General features: G+C 33.0%; 1 protein-coding gene across 3 annotated transcripts; it reads left to right on the forward strand.

Annotated features, from left to right (window-relative positions):
• The first annotated feature begins 4,392 nt into the window (after window positions 1-4,392).
• Window positions 4,393-19,741, forward strand: LOC137831164 (uncharacterized). Of its 3 annotated transcripts, none has more exons than XM_068638735.2 (8): window positions 4,393-4,501; window positions 4,912-5,418; window positions 6,630-6,779; window positions 10,337-10,480; window positions 17,814-17,951; window positions 18,038-18,232; window positions 18,353-18,927; window positions 19,040-19,741. In XM_068638735.2, exons 1-8 carry the CDS (start codon window positions 4,462-4,464, stop codon window positions 19,643-19,645), a joined length of 2,355 nt encoding a protein of 784 aa, XP_068494836.1. In that variant the 5' UTR covers window positions 4,393-4,461; the 3' UTR covers window positions 19,646-19,741. The 3 variants fall into 3 exon arrangements, with proteins under 3 accessions (XP_068494836.1, XP_068494837.1, XP_090159903.1); XM_090303777.1 differs by having other exon boundaries at window positions 4,429-4,477; XM_068638736.2 differs by lacking the exon at window positions 10,337-10,480.
• Window positions 19,742-20,382: the final 641 nt, after the last annotated feature.

Here is a 20,382-nt window from a genome sequence, read left to right on the forward strand (position 1 = left end):
TTAAATATTAAAACCACCACTTTAAACAAAGTGTTAAAGTGACGGGCGTTACGACGGGTAGCGTAAGACCACCACATTAAACTTTGTGACAACCAGTTCTATGGCGATTTGAGAAACCGCCACACGCATATATTGTGGCGTTTATAAACGCCAGTTTATACAAAAATAACTGCCAACATTTTTTGTAGTGAGAGGAGGTTTTTTTTAGGAGTTTAAACATATTTATGGTCTTAATATGTTTGTATTTTGTACACATATCTCTTGTAGTTTGCGTTTTCTGTAATACGAAATATATGTGTTTGTATAAGGTTCTGAGGCAGCTAAGTATATCTGAAATAAGAATTCTCAACAGCTGTTTCTTCATGTAGTTATTAGTGGAGCAAGATTTTGGAGGAACTTTTCTGATAATGTTGGTTTTGGGACACAAGAGTATCTAGTTCTCTTGGGTCTTGTAGGTTTGGTCTGGAGGTACTCTTTGTAGGACCTTATGTTTGTAATAGGGTTTAAGCACTCCTCAAGTATTTCATATTATTTTATTTATTATTTTCCGATAAAAAAAGATAAATTGAGAACAAAACATAAGTGTTATACATTATTTAACTTAACACTAATTGAGATTCAATATCACTTTATTTAAGCATTGTTTTTGACTAAGCGCACTTTGATATTGTTAAGGATAGGTTGGAATAAAAAAAGGGTAGTACTACAATTTGACCCCGATTTACATCTGTGGTACGAAACTGACGGGGAAGCAGGAGCCTTATTAGACATCTTAACACGATTTTAGTAATACAAGTAGACATAGGAGGTGTTGTACAACTACTGATCGTATTTACACGTTAAGTAGACATACAAGGTGTTGTGTAGCTTATAAGGGGTGAGTAACTTGGCTTGGAGTGTTAGATGAAGGCTATTAAGGTTAGGAATACTCCCAAAGTTTTGCGTGTAAGACTGCAAACCATACACGAAGTATGAATTCATAATCTAATTAGCATGAAAAAAAGTTGTAGGGAGAACAATGTAGATCATATTTAGGCTACTAATGCTAGGATTAAGAGAGTCTGATCATTTTGTGCATTACTAAGGTTGTGTAGGAAGGAGATGTCGTTAAACTATTTTATTCCCTCTTCTCTTTGTAAATATCATTTTGTACACAGGTTGGGACAACATAGGTTAGGATAATCCTATTGTCCCCCCCCCCCCCCCCCCCCCCCTCACACACACACACACACACACACACACACATATATATATATATATATATATATATATATATATATATATATATATATATATTACACTACCAAGTTGGGTCTCATCAATATTTGTTCCCCAAGCTTGACTATTTGTTTTGCATTCTATCTCTTTAGTTTGATCTAGAATGAATGTATTGTTTGTATATATTCAATTTCTCTGCTTTGATTTAAGTAAGGAAAAAAAATATAAGAAATATTCCTTCTCATATCCTTTGACTTCCTTTTTCTCTTTTGTTCATCTCAATTGGTGATAAATTGTTATAAGACAAAACAGAATCCAAAGGATATTTAACTCTTGAAGATGTATTAGAAACATTAATATTAGAATGATAATCCTTTAGATACTCAGGTGGTTTTTTTATTCTGGTACTCATTCGGACTAGCTGATCTAATTCAAAATTTTGTTTTGTGTCATGATCTTCATTGAGGTTTTGGTCTATATGGGAACAAAATTCTATTGGAACCTCAATGCTTGATTCATAGTTATTATTACTGTTATTTTTAGACTCTTTGCTTTGATCTTTAAGTAAGGAAAAAAAAAATAAACCAAGACTCAAAGCTCCTCTAATATATCTGAGAATTGCTGCACTAAAGTGAGCAATTGTAGGCTTGACAAGAAATTGAGAAAGTTGTTGCAAAGAGAAGGAAGAATTAATGAACAAGGAATGATTATTCATAGATTGAGTATATCCCACAGAAAGCAAAAAGGATGATTGTTTGGCAAACCACTCTCTGTTGGCTTGCTTAAGGTCATATAAAGCCTTTTTTAATTTACAAATTTGTCCTTGTTGAATAGAAGTCAGTGCAAGAGGAGAAACCATGTATACATTTTCTTTCAACTCTCCATGTAAAAAGGCATTTTTATGTCTAATTGTTTCAATTCCCAATTACAGATAGAAGCTAGAGAAAGAAGCAACCTTATGGTGGTCATCTTTGTTACTGGAGAGAAAATATCAAGGTAGTTAATGTCTTCTATTTGTATGTATCTCTTTGTTACTAACCTTGCTTTATACCTTTCAACTGTCCCATTAACCTTATATATTTTTTTTTTTGAATATCCATTTGGAACCTATGGCTTTTTTTTTTCTTTAGGAAGAAGAGCAGTGTCTCATGTTTGATTTAACTCCAAAGCACATATATCTCACATTATATAGCTTTTCTCCAATAGTCATGTTTTTCTTGTACTACGAAATATATATGTTTTGTATAAGGTTGTGTGGGCAACTAAGTATTTCTGAAATAAGACTTCTAAGCACCTAGTTCTTCATGTAGTTATTAGTGGAGCAGGGTTTTGGAGAAACTTTTTGATGATGTTGGTTTTGGGACACGTATGTAGTACTCTTGTGTCTTGTAGGTTTTTTTATCTTCTCTTTGTTATAGGATTATAACACCCCTCAAGTGTTATATATTATTTTATTTATTATTTACTGATAGAAAAAAGGTAAATTGAGGACAAAACATAGGCATTATACATTATTGATGGTAGTACTACAATTTGACCCCAGTTTACATCCCTGGTACGAGATTGGTGGGGAAGCAGGAGCCTTATCTGACATCTTAACGTGGTTTTAGTAATGCAAGTAGACATACAAGGTGTTGTGCAAACTACTGGCAATTTTTACACGTTATGTAGACATACAAGGTCTTGTGCAGTTTATAAGGGGTGAGTAACTTGGCTTAGAGTGTTAGATGAAGGCTATTGAGGTTAGGAATACTCCCAAAGTTTCGTGTGTAAGACCGCAAACCATGCACGAGGTTTGAATTCATAATCTAATTAGCTTCAAAAGATCTGTAGGGAGAACAATGTGGATCATATTTACGCTACTGTTCAGATTGATCAAGGAAAGCGAAGTCGTTAATAACATTTGGTATTGCGTATGGGTAGCAATTGTTGGAGAACTGTGGAAACAAAGGAACAAGAAGATTTTTAGGGATGAAGTTACTGATCATAGTGAATTCTTCCCAATGGTTCAGTTGAAAGTTTGGTCATGGTTAATTGCAAATGTTAGACTAGCATGTTTTTCTTATTCTAATTGGTATCTCGGAACACTAGTGTGCATGAGGTCTGTTATTAATAGTTCAGATAAGCAGTAGAGGAGTTGTGAGTGGTTTGAGTTTTTTGTATAAGGATTGAGGTATTCCTGAAATACCTCTATTATTTATTCTTTTTTGCTGATAAAAAACTAATACTAGGATTAGAAGAGTCCGATCATTTTGTGCATTACTAAGGTTGTGTAAGACAGGTTGGGAGAACACAGGTTAGGATAATCCTATTATCCCATATACATATATATGTATATATATTTTATAAACCCTTAAGTATAGTTAAAATGTGGAGGACATATGTGATATCAACTGCAACCCTCTTAAACTAGTCGTGATATGTACTACTGCTGCTGAATATGTGTTGTACTGGATATGTGTTGTATGTTGGGGTATATCGCATAAGTGAAGAGTACCATAAATGTATAAGGGTTGATAAAAAATGTGTAGACTTCTGAAGTGAAGAACAATTCTTTACTGATTTGAGTAATATTGAGTATTCTACCAAATAAAAGAATAAGAGCATTACTTCAGTATTTAGCTTGCTTTTAGGAATAAAAGGACTGATATAGACCAATGAAAATAAAGACAACCAGAGATACCAATCCTTATCTTTGGGTGATGCGAAAATTCTAAGTGAAACAGTAACATTGTGCTTTATGCTTTTCTTGAGCTTTCGTTTTGCTCAGTATATGGACATAAATGTGATTGTCGAGCAAGAAAATTCCTTGATTCCACTTCACTGGACTCTAAGATGACTTCAAACTCTTAATTTTCATACAAATAAAATGCTATTATTCTCAACTATTGATGCATAAATACATTTATACACTGTTTATAAAGATGTATACGTTTACTATAGTCGAAACTATGAATATAATCAGGAAATAGATTTCATATATTTAAAATGAATTTAATAGGAGACTAGAAATTAATACAGTGAGAAAATGGTAAGAGACAACTTTGACTAATTATTTTATAACTAGTGATAAAAACTAAAGAAATAGTAATAATACAGAACAAATAAAAAAGAAAAGAAAAGTAGTAGCATATACTCAACAGAAATGTGTAGAATTGGGAGCTTTGTCACTATAAAAAGTAAGCCTGCATTATTTGAGATTTCACGTCTATCACCATTCTTCTCTGCACTCTTCGTTTCAAAATGGTTTCAAGTGAAGGTGAGTCCAGAATGCCAAGTGAAGGTGAGTCCAGAATGTGAACTCTCACAAATCAGTTTTCTAACATTTTAAAATTCTCCTTTGTACTCTGGTTTTCTATATAATTGGTATTAAATTTATTGACATACTGTTCTTAATTATCTTGTTATCCAATAACCTTGGAATGAAGTTGTTTTCAGCATTTTTATTTATTTAACCATGCTTTAATTAATATCTGATATACTGGTGGGCCTAATTAAATCTTTAACAGCTTTTAAACAAATCATATCATAATATTTTATAATATTTTGTCAGAAATATGATAAAATCAAGTGTCGGACATATATGTGTTTTGTTTTTCCAGTTTATAAACGCGTATCCAAAAACTTGCAAATAAAATTATGAGTATATCTTACTTCAGTGCATAAATACTATTTAACTAGTTCATGTTACAGATTGGTACGAGAACACAGAGTTCAAAGAGTGGGTATTGAAAGGAAGATGGAGGGAAGTTATTCTTGGATATAAAAACTACAGTTACTACCACAAAATTAGAATCAATGAAAGCAGAGGCACTGCGCTGCATATGGCAGTGAATGATGGGAAAGTGGAGGTTGCTAACATTCTTGTTGGAGAAATCTTGAACCATGAAAAGAAGGAACAGGGGAGGTATGAAAGTGCACTGAGATCAACCAATGAGAGAGGGGACACTCCTTTGCACCTTGCAGCCTCAAGAGGGTTCATTGGCATGTGTAAGTGCATCATAGGGGAAGAAGGTGAAAGGAAGGATTTGATTAAGGTTAGGAACAAGAACGGTGAAACACCTATTTTCAAGGCTGTGCTCAATTGCCAAATAAAGGCCTTTGTGTACCTTCACCATGTTTCCGAAGATTTAGATGTTACACTTAGGGACTATACTGGAGACACCATCCTTCACAAATCCATTTGGAGAGAATTCTTGGGTAAGCAAGCTTTTAATTCCATCTTCATCTCTTTCTAGTTCCATCAATCTACATAGATCTTCAAAGCTTTTCACTTATAACTTTCTTAATCAATATTGTTCGTTTAAAATTCACCAATACGAAATTTCTAATCACATTTTGTCACTTTTAATTTTGAAAATCATTTACCCATTGTATCTATAAAAGAAATACTAATAAAAACATATCGGTAACTAAAAAATAAACAATTTCGATTGTTATGTCAATAAAAAAATATCACTTTTATTTTTTTTTTCATATAATTATCAATTTAGCTATCAAACCTTTTACCACTTCCAATTTCAGTTGCTATTTCATCGGTGGAAAATATCACTTTTATTTTCTTTCACATAATTACCGATTTAGCCATCAAATTTTTTGACACTTTCACTTTTGGTTGCTAAACACGCTAATATTATTAATAATTCATTCAGTCATTTTTTTTTCGCATAACTACACTAAAATCATTAAATAAAAAAATTTTAGGAAAAAAAAATAATTAGTTGATATATTAACTAAATTAGATACTATACAAAGTAAAAAATTTTGATGTTTAAATTAGTTTTTATTATTAATAAATAGTTCTAAATTGATATCTAATTAACTATCAAAGTTTTACCTACCAACTTTATAATCTAAATAGTTGGTAGCTAAAGTCTAGGTAGCTAATTATATACCAATTTAGAAACTATTTATCAATAAAAATTAATTTAGATACTAATAATTTTTTTATTCTGTGTATAATAATATATAAACTAATTATTTTGTCTATAGAATTAATTTCTATTTAATAATTTTCTAGTGATGTATATTTGATACTGATATCAATCGGTGGCTATTTCAATCACAATTTATTTACACTATTTTTTGGTAAGTAAAGTCAATAACTAAAATACTTCTCTTATACAATTGAATATTTTATTTAAACATTTTATGCCTTTCATATTTTTTTTCTAAAAGTAAAATTGGAAAATAATTTTATGTTGTAGACGTAGTTTATTTAGATCCTAAAAATGAAGCCCTAAACATGATTTGAATGACCAATAGAATAAATTACTTTCACATATCACTATTTTAAATTAAAAAAGGTATGCAATACAAAGAATTTTACAAAAACTTAATTTTGAGAAGATTCAGTTTGATTGGATAAAAAAAATTGTTGTTAATGATTTGTATGTGTGATTGATATATAGATTTGGCAATTATAATAAGCCGTTGTTATCCTGAACTTGTGAAAGTACGAAACAAAGATGGAGACGCACCTCTCAAAGTTCTTGCTTGCAAACCTTCAGCATTCAAGAGTGGAAGCAATCTCCCATGGTGGAAGCAAATTCTATATTATGGTAAGTGTTGTGATCATTAATCTCATATATAATTAAGCTTTTTAATTAATAGTTATATTTTTATCTTGTATACGTTCTAGTTAAAATACATCCTTTCAATATATAGTGGAATTCTTAATTAATGGCTAGCCTAATAGGGATTTTAATTCCCCAACAACAAAATATAGCATCTTTTATTTCAAACTATTAATTAATCTTGTCTATTTTTAAAAATTTAGCAACTCCCTCGATCTACTTTTGATTTTATTTTACATAGAATCCTCAAACTTTTTTTTTATTTTCACTGAACTGGTTTTACAAATTTAATCAACAAATTATATTTTTCTTAATGTTCACCAATAAAAACATTTATTCTATCTAATTTTTTAAAAAATAATCTTAGAAAGTTCTCTTTTCTAATCTTCATCTTATAATCCTTAAATGTTTATTTATTTTATTGAATTTCATATTTATAAACTTATAAAATTTTATCATTAATTAACTTTTTTTGACAAAGAATAAAATGAATTAATTAGAATATTTAAGAAATGTTCTAACCCATTTACGAACAAATCAAAAATCAATTGCAAGTCAATTATAGCAAAGAATATACATCCTACACCAAAAAATCTATATTTGACTACCATACTTGCAATCTTATCATAGACTATCTTATTTAAAATATATGATTGTTTAGACAACAAAGGTTGTACCATATATGTACCTAGTTGCATACTAGATGACTCACTTTAGTTCTTTTACCACAAAATAATGGCAACAACCAAAACAAAAGAAGGGTTTCCTGGAATTATGAACTCAATCGCAAAAACAACGTCAAAGGTTTAGAGTGTTTCCGCTATGAAAAATAATGATTGATCTGTCACTAGTACAGTGAGAATTCAACAAGATGTGAGGATAGTCACAAAAATAATTGAGCATAACCATCCACTTTAATGCATATTGCTTCTTTATAGATTTCAGGCATGTTATAAGGATAATACACCAATAATAATAAGCAAAAGTTGTACTCTCTTTACCTGTGATCCATGATCAAGTTTTTACTTGGGATAACACAAAATTTTTCAAAGGATCAACTGTTGCATTCCTTAACAATATGTTATTCCTTTTTTTCCAAATCTCCCCTATTATGACGATCCACATACATCCTCAAACTCTATTTGTAACCTTATTTAATCTTAAAATATTAAATTGTCTTAAATATTGTTTTGGATCAAAGTGTAGCACGTTACCTCGTCAATCCAGATATAACACACATTCCAAACTGTTTTGGTAATGTTGTAGTGTAGGAACAAATGAGTAACAATCTCCTCTTTCTCACCACACATGACACACAAAACAGTGTCAAACACTACCCCTTTTCTATTCCAATTATTTTTTGTTGGCACTTTATTTTTTATCACACTCCATGCTAGAAATTGTGCTAAGGGAAGAGCTTTTATCATCCAGAAGTTCTCATAGAGTTCCCTTTCAATCTCAAAGACATCATTAAATAGAGCATTGTAAGAAGATTTAACTATAAAGACATGTGCCACGTCTTTTTTCCACAACCATTTATCTTCCCCTTCCTTGTTCAAGGTTACGTTATCTAACTCTTGCATCAAAAGATATATTTGTTATATTTCCCATTCAAACCTCCTCATTCTCCATTCAAATACCACTTCCACGTATTATTTTTCCAACTCCCTACATCAAATAATGTTGCCTCCTTACAACAAGAGATGACGTAAAGTCTTGAGCATTTCTCTTTAAGAGAGGTGTTTCCTACCCACGTATCCTCCCAAATTCTTATAAAATTTCCGTCCTTTATTCTCCAAACAACATTGTCTCCAAAAATGCTATTTTCCTAATGTCTCTTCATCATAATGAATTTGATTTAAGATGTCATGTGTTTCTCAATTCCCTCCAACCCTCATATTTTGAGTGTAATAATTCTTTCCAGAGTCCCCCCTTTTTAGTTACTAACCTCCAAATCCACTTTCCTAATAATGCTAAATTAAATGCTCTTAAATCCCTAACTCCTAGACCCCTATCTTCCTTTAATTTGCACACCTTCAGCCATGATACCCACACTATTTTCTTGTCCTCCCTCCCTCATTTCCATAAGATTTGCCTCTGAATTTTGTTCATAGTAGATATTACCCCTGCAAACATTTTAAAGAGAAACACATAGAAAAGAGGAAGAGATGTAATAACAAATTTCAGCAAACAAATTCTTCTTGCAAAAGATAGGAATTTTCATTTCCATCTTGCCAACTTATTCTTTATCTTAGCCACTACCCCATCCCAAAATGAACTTTTATTATGATTCCCTCCCATCATCAGGCACATATATGAAAAAATGATACTCATAATATCACAACTAAGAATTTCAGCATAATTGTAAATCAAGCTAGTTTTTATGTGTACCTCCTATTTGTCTTTTTAAATAATTCACTTTTAACACGAAAACTAACTCAAAACATCTGAAAATAGATTTTAAAACAAGCATATCCTTCTTTAATTTTTTAATTTTTCTTTTAGAACAAACAACCCACAACCCTTGACCTCATAGTTTTTCCACCATTGTTCCAAACATCTAAGTTCCTAATAGGTTTCGGTCCCGGTCCCCGGTATTTGGTTATACTTTTCAACACTAAAGCGCAAAGATGTGATACAGTTCCCCCAACACATTGTTCTCACTTTCTTGTCATGACACCATCTTCTTTTAATTCCTCACCACTTGCATGTTTGAAAATTTTTCATCTTTTCTCCTCCCCACTTTTCGGCTTGACCTTTTCTCATGATTCCTTCACACTTTTCAGCCCATTAACATGTAACTTGGTATTGGCAATCCAAATTGCATCTAGTTTTTTCTCAAGTTATTGTGGATTTGACACACCTTAGAATCTAATGAAGGCAAATCTCTGATTTGTATTATTAAGCCCCCTTGAAATAAAGACATCTATGGACCATCTCTGAAAAACCTTTCACATATTATATTCCTTGTGTGCAAAGAAGAAATATGAAAAAAAGAACTTTATACCATATTTAAGCATCTTAAAACAATAACCCAACGATCTATATAATTGCTCTCATGATTAGAGGAACTAAATGCATCCAACCCAAGGTTACAATTATCTTCCACTATAAAATCCAACCTAAAAAGGATCTCTTAGGTGCATCAATCTCTTTCAATCTCTTATGATTTTCAAAAGCTTGATTTCTCTAACTAGATAATGTGAAACCATAACATATCATTAATTAATTAACTTAAATAGCAATTTTGAAAATATTTTTTTAAAATTATTTTATATATAAAAGCTTACATGAAAAGTAAATTTCAAATTTTTAAAAGTAAACATATACTTAATTAAATAAATAGAAACTTAGATAATAAAAAACATATGCATATTAATGTAAACTAGAAAATAAAACATTTAACTAAGCGAGAGAAAAATAGAACCCTATAAAACTTATATTTTGGAAGACCAAAATGACATTTAATTGATCTATGTTATTTATGTCATACCCACTAAAACACACTTCTAATGCTATTTTTACTATTTTTCATGTCAAAGTTATTCCTGTAAAACCTCTAGATGTTGAGAAAGATATAAAATCGTACATGGAGGAAGTTAAAAAAGAAGAACCTCTAGATGTTGAGAAAGCTAAAAAATTGTACTTGGGGAAAGTTGAAAAAGAAGACGACCATGAACACAAAGGTAAACTTCCGATTAATATTTAAAATGTTATAATACTTGTTAATTAACTTCATTAATTAACGCATGCAAGACAAATTTACCGTTGCTTTCAATTTTTCCCAATTTTATGATCTTACGACTATTAATTACCTATTTATTTCAAACTAAATAATTGGTTCTTTAATTTTCCAACACCTTTCATCGGTATTTAATTTGCTATGTTATTATAATTTTAAATTTTTATGTATTTGGTTAACTATATTATTTTCTTCTCTGTGAACCACGTGTTCTGAAAATTAATTAAATTACCATTTTTAAATAATTGTAATATCATTGTAGATTATATTTAATGGAGGGACAAACTTCAAAATTGTGTACAATTTTTTTAAAAATAAATCTCAATATAAAATATGGAATCACCAAGATAATTCTTTGAGAACTTCCACTAAGTTCATATGAGCTGTAAGCAAAACTTGGTGTTTGGTGTGGAAAGATATATGGGTGACAATAGTAAGGGTATATGGAAACAAAGGAATGAGGTTATATTTAAGTAAGGGGTAGCTGATGCAGAAGAAGTATTCCATATGGTTCAACTCAGATCGTGGTTATGGATGAAACACAGGGTTTGGCACTTGAACCCAGTCCTTTGCATTAAAAGCTACAGGTAAGTGAATCGGGTAACCTCTAATTGAGCATGGTTGTGGGGTGGAAAGGTAGTGTTGCAGACCTCTATAATTGGGGGTGGTGCAGAACTCGGGTGGAGTTCTTTGCAAATTTGAGTACCAGAATTATGAGGAAGTCTCCTGAATGCATATATTGGCTTATGAGGAAGCCACTATAGATGTAGAATGAGGCGGTGGTGAGATATTGTTATTGGCTTAACATCAATTTAGTGGAGCAGAGGTTTTATGGGTTTTTGAAGGCTGTAGAACTTTTTTTTTTTTGGCTAAGGAATTTAGGACCGTGTTGTTGGAGTATGGGTGGAGACGCAGAACTTGGGTGGAGTCCTATGCATAATTGAGTAGTAGAACTGTGAGATGGGTCTTTGGCTACACTTCTTGGATAATGAGGACACCACTATGGAAGTTGGATGTGGCAGTGGTGAGAATTGAAGTTGTTATACCTGCAACTTAGTGGAGCTGAATTCTCAGAGGTAGGGTCTGAAGCAGAAAAGGGCTGGTGCAGAGTTGGACTGGTGCATAATTGGTTTTGGCCAAGGCATAAAATGGTATAAAAAGGTTCATTTTTATGGAGTAAATTGATAAGGAGTTTTGTAGAGGAAGTAGTACAGGGGAGGAGATCACATATTCTAAAAGTTTTGGAGGTAGAGGAGTTAGTGTGTAGATTAAACCAGTTTAAGGCAGTGTTGGAGGCTCTTGAAATTGAAATGGAATGAGGTTCTATGCAAGTTGGAGGCCAGTAGACTTATTAGTGTGAAAGGGGCTGGTGGGTGAGTCAATACCATCATTCTATTTGGGGAAGTGATGGGTCTTTTACGCCTATTGTGCTGAATGCAATCATACAAGTTCCATAAGCTTTAGTATAAATTAAATGCTTGAAGTTTGCAGTCATGTGCCAAGTGATGTCAACAGTTTTCTGATGCATAGTTATGCAGAAATTTAGCAACCTAAACTCTTATGAATTTGCTTATATTAGTTGGTTTGGTTGTCTATGTATGTTTAAGGGTTGGGACACACCTTAAGTGTCCTTTCTTAATTTAATTTTATTCATTGTCGACAAAAAAAACTAAGATAATTCTTTTAAAGTGATATTACAATAGATTGACGATCAGAAGATAACTCCCAAATGTTGCCCAATCAAGAAAAAAAAAAACCAGAGAGCGCGATATGTAAAGAACAATTGAAATCCTAATCGCGATGAAAGAGAATAGATAAAATAGTGAGTGAGAAGAAAGAGAGAAGTAGAGAAAAGAAAATCTCAGTAAGCATAAAATTCTATTATGTATTTGAAAGTAAAAACAGGAGTGTACTTATAAGAAAAGCAATGCCTAAACATATGGCAAAAACAGAAAAAAGAGATGGGCTCAATAAAAGCCTAGAAGCAAATAAAATTATCTTTAACATCACCTGAAGCTGGGGAGTAGATGTTGCGCATGCCCAACTTGGATTTACGAATGCTGAATTGTGGAGGAGCAAACGAATTTGTGAGAATGTCTGCAATTTTTCATGGCATAAGTGATGGGCAGTTATTTGAGCAAGCCAACATTGAGTTTTTCATGAACTAAGTGGCAATCTATTTCGATATGCTTGGTGCGTTCGTGGAAAAACTGGTTTGAAGGTTGGTTGAAGGGGTTGTCACAATATAGAGTTGCAGGTTGGTTGAAGGGGAAATGAAGTTCGTTGAGAAGATATTATAACCATTGCAGTTCACAAGTTATGGTGGCCAATGCTCTATATTCCGTTTCAGAGGAGCTTCGAGAGATAGTTTTTTGCTTCTTTGACTTCCAAGAGGTAAGGGAGTCCACGAGAAAGATGGAGTATCCAGTGGTTGACTTTCGGGTTTCAGGACATGTAGCCCAATCTGAATCACTAAAACCCCGTAGTTGAAGGGTATTGGTTCGAGAGAAGTAGATGCTATCACCAGGGTTTCCTTTTAGGTAGCGAAGAAGGCGAGAGACAGTTTACTGGTGAAGAGTGGTAAAAGAAGATATAAATTGACTAAGGTTGTTGATAGTGAAAGCAATGTCTGGTCGAGTATTGGTTAGGTAAATGAGGCGCCCAATTAGTCTTTTATATTAAGAAGTGGCTTTGGCGTTAAGTTTGGTGCCTTGTTCAGAGGAGAAACGTGAGGAATGTGTCATTAGAGTGGGCATGGGTGTTGAATCTAGCATGTTAGTTTCATGTAGTAGGTCAAGAGTGTATTTGCGGTGATTGAGATGTAGTCCAGTATTATTACAGGCCACTTCAAGCCCCAAAAAATAAGTGAAGTTGCCTAGGTTTTTTATTTTGAAGTGAAGATTAAGTGTGGTAGTGATGTCTGTGATTTCTTCACTGTCGGTACTCGTGATGAGAACCAAATCTTCAACATAAATAGAGATGACAGTTATTGTATTTAAGAAATAGAGAGTGATTAGTTGCAGACATGGTATATTTGCGAGACAAAAGAAAATGAGAGAGCTTGGCATACCATTCACGACCAACTTGGCGAAGGTCATATAAGGAGCCTTGAAGCTTACAAACATGTTGTGGAGAAGGTAGAGGTAGACCAGTAGGAGGAGTCACATAAACTTTTTCAAGAAGATCACCGTGAAGAAAGGCGTTGTTTACATCAAGTTGTTTCAAAATCCAGTTTTGTGATGTGGCAATAGCAAGTAACAACTGTAAGGTGGTGAGTTTTGCTATTGGAGCAAAGGTATCTAGAAAGTCAAGGCCTTCTAGTTGAGTTAAACCCTTGGTAACTAATTGTGCTTTATAACGATCAATGGTGCCATCAAAGTTATGTTTGATTTTTTATACCCATTTGCAACCTATGGTCTTCTTCCCTAGGGGAAGAGGAGTGAGTTGCCAAGTGTTGTTAGTGGCAAGAGCAGTAAGCTCATCTTGCATGGCTATTTGCCAGCAAGCATATTTTGAAGCCTTAGTGGTAAGAACGAGGTTCATTGTTAGAATAAATAGAAGAGACAAGATGTTTAAAAGATGAACATAAAACATTGTAAGATAATGGGTACCTTGTATTTACAGTTGTTGGCGATGTGAAAATCAGCAAGATATGATGGTGTTTTGCGAGGCCGAGTGGAGTGCCTAGGAATATCAGGTGAAGTGGTATTGGTGGTGACAAATTCTATTTGCTCAGTGGGAGGTGCAGGTGCAAAAGAAATGTCACAGGCATAATTATATTCATGGGGAATAGGGAGAGATAAAGTGTTGGGGGATCCTATTTAAACCATGATCCAATTTATATGGAAAATGATTAGTTTCAGACTCAAGAAAATATAACCCTTAGTATTATGTGGAAAACCAAGAAAATGCCTTTAACAAATCTATCATCCAGTTTCTTTCTATGTGCAGTATTAGTGCTTGAATTCAACGCCATTGTCAGTGCGGATGATTTTTACTTTAGAATTAAATTGGGTTTCAACAAAAGCTAGAAAATTAATAATGTAATTATGTATCTCAGATTTATTATTCAACATAATAGTCCATGTATATCGAGAGTAGTCATCCACAATAGTAAAACAACTTTGAAAACCTTGCATAAAATTAATGAAACATGGTCCCCAAATATCTAAATGTGAAATATCAAAGATAGTAGAAGTAGCATAAGTACTTAAAGAAAAAGGTATATTTTTTTGTTTGACACGATTTTAAGTATCACATATGTGTAGTTTGTCAACAGTAATGAAGGGACATTATTTGCTCAAGACATGTAATCTTTCATGGGTGGGATACCCCAGTCTATAATGCCACAAGTTATTATCCTTAATATTGCAGTTAATAAAAGAATCAAAAGTTTGTGGTATAAAATGTGAAGAAACAGATAAGGAGTTAAAGATACAAGCCAACATTGACTTTAACTATACCAATCTTCTCTCGGGATAGATTGTCCTGTATGATACCGTGAGTAGAGGTGAAAGTTACATTCCATCTAAGTTTCAAGGATAATTTTGAAGCATATATTAAATTTAACTAAAACTGAGGCACGTATAACACATTAGAAAGATAAAATTTGGCAAAAAATTTAACTGAACCAGAATAAGTCACAAAAGAAAGATTGACCATCGGTGTAAGTTGTGAAAGTAGAAAGATCAGTTCATACATGATCAATGGCACCAGAATCAATTATCCAAGAATTTTTAATATTGGGTAGAGAAGAAAAAAACATACCCATTGAAGACTGTTCAGTTGTGTTGATCACCATTTGTATAGAAGGTGCCAACTTGATTAATTTGAGCTTGAGAAGACGGAGCACCAAGATTATTTTGACGCAATATATCAGTTAGAAACTAACATTGTTGAGAGGTCAGATGAATATCTTTGATGTCCTGTTCTTTGGAAAATTGCTCAGGAGAAACATCATCAGTAGTAACTAAATTACGAACCTGAGTAGTTCTGTTAGTGGTGTTGAACTTGTAGCCAGGTGGGAATTCATATTTCTTATAGCAAGTGTCAACTGTGACCAATTTTATTATAATAAGTGCAAAGTTTTCTAGTGGAATTAAACATAGAAGTTTTAGCATCAACAATGGGAAACCTAACCTTTCAAAAGCATATATTCTTAGTGTGACCATATTTTCCGCAAAATGTACTATTAGGGGCAGTAGTACGACTAGCATTGAGGCTATGAATATTAGTAATGGGCACAACAATAGACAATTGTTTTTCTTGTTGCACAAAAAGGATTTTTTTTTTTGGTATTGGTGGAATAGGCTTCATTAGTAAGACATGAGAATGAATCTTACTATACTGATCATTTAGTCCCCTAAGAAACTAGATAACACGATCTTCACATTTTCGTTGATTTATAACAATTCCAATAGAACAAGAACATTTCACAGAACATTTCACAGAACATGTACAGATAGGGTTACATATGAAAATCTCCAATTCATCCCAGATTATATGTAATTTTGTAAAATAGTCAGTAACTGACAAATCACCCTAGTTTAAAGAAGCACCCTCAAGTTGTAAATTAGAAATACGAGATAAATCTCCTTCAGAATATTTAATTTTCAAATTGTTCCAAATATCAAGAGCCACATCCATTCCGATAACACTTTGCCTAATAGGGACAAAGACAAAATGGACTAACCAGGAGACAACCATGTTGTTACAATGGGACCAAGTCGAAAAAGTACGGTTATCCTTTGGTGGACAAGGATGAGTGCTAAGAATGAATTCAACTTTTTTCTTGGCACTAAGCAAATGAGATATCGATATTCTCACTACGATGTAAGAACAAGTAGCTACTAAAAAAAACAACACCAAGAAAAGGAAAACTCAATAGGCGCAACAGAGAGCTTCATATTAAGAAGTGAATTTTAATCCTAACTCAACCTCATAAAATCGGCTTATAAGGTTAGATTTGCACCTACTTATATATTATGAAATGTCTTTATCTCTAGTCAATGTGGAATCTCCAACACCCCCTTACAGCGCGAGCCTATGAACTCGTGTGTGACACTATATATTATTGGTGATCCAATAACAATCTGATAGCGGGTGGCTTGATAAGCCCAACAAACTCTCGCTAGGATAAGTTCTAAATGACTCTGATACCATATTACAATCGATTGAAGATCAAAAGACAAGTCCCAAACACTGTACAATCAAGAAACATAAACCAATCAGAGAACACGATATGCAAAGGGCAAATGAAACCCAATCGCGAAGAAAGAGAACAAAGAAAATAACGAGTGTGAAGAAAAATAGACATAGAGAAAAGAAACTCTCAATAAGCATACAATTCATTTGTGTGTTGGAAAGTAAAAAGCAGGAGTGTACTTATAAGCAAAGCAATGACTAAAGATGTGGCAAAAACAGAAAAAAGAGATGGGCCCAATAAAATCCCAAAAGCAAATAAAATTATCTTTAACAAGTGATTTTGTTTTTCAAGTAATGTGAAATTATATCGTTTCATAATTCTTTTATTACTAAATATGAAAATAAGTATATAAGGCTTAAATTATATGTGTATTATTAGTTAAATTATAGATGCTGAACCCCTTTTCTAATCTACCTTCATTTCCTTAAATCCAAATTTTAAATAAACTTTATGAACCAAATTTCTCCAGGCTTTCATCAAGTTAATATTCTCAGACTTCTCCATTTTTTTTAACTATATAAATGTTTCTTTTAAGCCCTCTGCTTTAACACTGTACATTTTCTGGCTAGGCTCTTTAGTCATAGGTTCAAAATTCGTATTGTCTACTGCTTATGCACTTAATCATGTGTTAATTAGAGAAATCTATTGCATAGATACTTTAATGTTTTCATCAATTTTTCCTACATAACTCATCAAACTCACCTTACCTTCTAACACTGTACTTTCAAAAAAATATAAGTTTGAGAGAAAAGAAATAAAATGAGTATCAAAATTTTACTCTTTTAATTTGAAATGATCTAATTTTAACTAATCAATTTATTCTTATAAAATTCTAAAAATTTCAATTTCTTAGAAAATTTTCTTTCTAGAAGGTATACTTTATGATTTACAATTACAAAGTTTTTTTATCAGCCAATTACAAAGTTAATGAATTGAAATCCTTTTGACTCTATTCTTTACAATATCTTTCTTAAGACTATAAAGAGAGAGGAGTCAACTCTTTAACTTAGGTGTTTTAATTTTTTATATACCACATTCAGTCATTGATTGAGTTGTATTGTTATTATTTCAGTGAATATAGAAAATGAAGGCAACAAAGCACAAATATTAGTGGAACAAAAGTATGTCACTTTTTTTCGGTATGTAAAGACTAATGTTCTATTTGCATTAAAATGCCTTAGGCCTTCAGGATGGGGTGTCACTACACTAGGTATGTTGATGAATTTTTATATAAAATTCACAAATGATTGGCCTAGTTGGATTATTTATCATAAATGATTGGCCTTCTCAATGCAGATGTACTTAACTTGGAAGACTTGAAAGAATTAAAGAAGATAAAGAAAAAACACAAATGCAGTGGTCAGCTTTTGAATATTTTGATGAAAGCACCTTATTTGGATATGGAAATGGCTGGAGGAATGCCTTCCATGAAATCTGCCAGAGAAGACAACAAATTGGACTCACTCTTTCTTACCAAAGAACAGTTGGACAGTAAGCCATAATCACCTCACTTTATTACCAAACATTATAATTTTACAAATCCATTTTTGTTATTTGTATTACTATATAAATATTTGGTCCCATCTTCCTCCTTTCTGTACATATCTGCAGTGCCTTATGGAACTAGCTCAGAGCAGAGTGAACAAGAGAATACTAGAAAAAAAGTTGCAGCAAAAAGTGAAGAGAATGAAACAACATTTGTGTCGGTAGCAAAAGCTGGCTTAGTCGACCTTGTGAATGAGCTTCAAAACAAAGTACCAACTGCCCTTAATGACAGTACCAACCTTAAGAAGGAAAACTTGCTAGTTGTGGCAATGAAGAACATCAAATACAAACTTGGAGAACACCATGTTGACAAGAAGGAGACTGCATTTTTGACTGCTGTAAAAAACGGCATTGTGGAGATTGTGTTTGAACTTCAATCCAAAATTCCAAGTGTTGTGCATGAAACCAACTCCAACAACGAAAACGTGTTCCTTGTGGCAGTGAAGAACAGGCAGACCATAGTTATTGAGAAATTGAAGAAGATTTTGGATAAGAAATTGTTCGATAGCTTAATTTTGGAAGTGGATGACATGGAGAACACTGTGTTGCATTTAGCTTCAGGTACAGCTACCAACACTGCAAGGACTTGGCAGATTGCTGGTGCTGCCATGCAAATGATGTGGGATTTCAAGTGGTATGAGGTATGCATGTTTTCACATTCATAATATTATCCAAGTCAACCTTTGCACATGCAACATAAACACACGAATGTATGATTAATTTGCATGGTCATGCATGCATGCATTGATGCAGTACGTGAGAGCCCTAGTGCCGGAACATTTCACATTCAGAATCAACAAGGAGAATAAAACAAGCAGAGAAGTCTTCAAGGAGAACCATGAAAAGTTGCTGCAGGAGAGCTCGGATTGGATGAAGGAAACCTCCAACTCATGCTCCGTTGTGGCTGCCCTAGTCGCCGGTGTCTCCTTCGCCACCTCCAGCTCCGTCCCCGGAGGCACTAACAATGGAAAGCCGGAGCTAGAAGGGCAGCCGGCTTTCGACGTCTTCGCCATCGCGTCTCTGATCGGCCTCTGCTTCTCGGTGACCGCCCTTATAATGTTCCTGGCGATCCTGACCTCACGGAAACAGTTCCAAGACTTCAAGATGAGCTTGCCGTTGAAGCTCCTTTTCGGCCTCAGCTCTCTCTTCGTCTCCATTTCTTCCATGTTGGTTTCCTTTTGTGCTGGACATTTCTTCGTGCTGAAGGACAAGTACAAGAACATCTTGTTCCCTATCTACATTGCAACTTGTTTGCCTATCACTTTCTATGCAGTGCTGCAGTTTCCTCTCTATGCTGATCTGCTTAGAGCCATTTTCCATAAGGTCCCACAACCAAGTACTAGCAGCAGCAAAATCTAGAGAGCTTTTTCTTTTGCTTTCCACACTTTCTTTTAACACTTCTTAATCATTGCATCACTTTATTCAAGTTTTAAACAAAGTATTTATTTTTACTCATATTTTTTCAATTCATTGAAAGGGGTTAAATTTTTTTGGAAATTACGAATTAGATTAGTCATGACAATGTGACACAACTTTACTAAAAAAATGACTTTACTAAAAAAGTGGTGTCAATGTTACACAATTTGTGATATGTCAAGGTGATATGACTTGAGTATTTCTTTTTCTAATTGAAGTCATAAAAACGTGATACCACTTCATTTGAAAAAAATTACACTAAAGTAGTGTCACTTTGACACGACTTTATCTTGATATGTGACGTGTCACATCTATAGTAAAGTCGTTGCACATTATCATGACTAATCCTAATTTGTATTTTCAAAAAATCAACCACGTTTTGGTGATTTGAAAAAGAAAATTACACCAATTGAGTAAAACCACAGACATGTAAGTCTTGTTTTATAAGTTGATTTTGTATGAAGAACTTATCTATGTAAAATAAAGATAAAATATTAACTAATTATTTTTTTATCATTAATAACAAATTTATGAAAAGAAGACAACTAGATTGCACAATGGTATAAAAAGAAAGAAAGAAGAAAAACAAAAATCTATATGATGCTAAGAAATCTATTTAACACATTGACAGTGAGTAAACCTTCCATATATCCTTATTTGAATCCAAAAATGTCTTATGT

Source organism: Phaseolus vulgaris, chromosome 6, assembly GCF_051622355.1.
Source record: "Phaseolus vulgaris cultivar YP4 chromosome 6, ASM5162235v1, whole genome shotgun sequence".
NCBI lineage: Eukaryota > Viridiplantae > Streptophyta > Magnoliopsida > Fabales > Fabaceae > Phaseolus > Phaseolus vulgaris.

Bases quoted from the DNA above. Each gene is read 5' to 3' on its own strand.
- LOC137831164 (XM_068638735.2), top strand. From the start codon at position 4,462: ATGGTTTCAAGTGAAGGTGAGTCCAGAATGCCAAGTGAAG. The intron at 4,502-4,911 runs GTGAGTCCAGAA...TTCATGTTACAG, and splicing joins GTCCAGAATGCCAAGTGAAG to ATTGGTACGAGAACACAGAG. The intron at 17,952-18,037 runs GTATGTTGATGA...TTCTCAATGCAG, and splicing joins ATGGGGTGTCACTACACTAG to ATGTACTTAACTTGGAAGAC.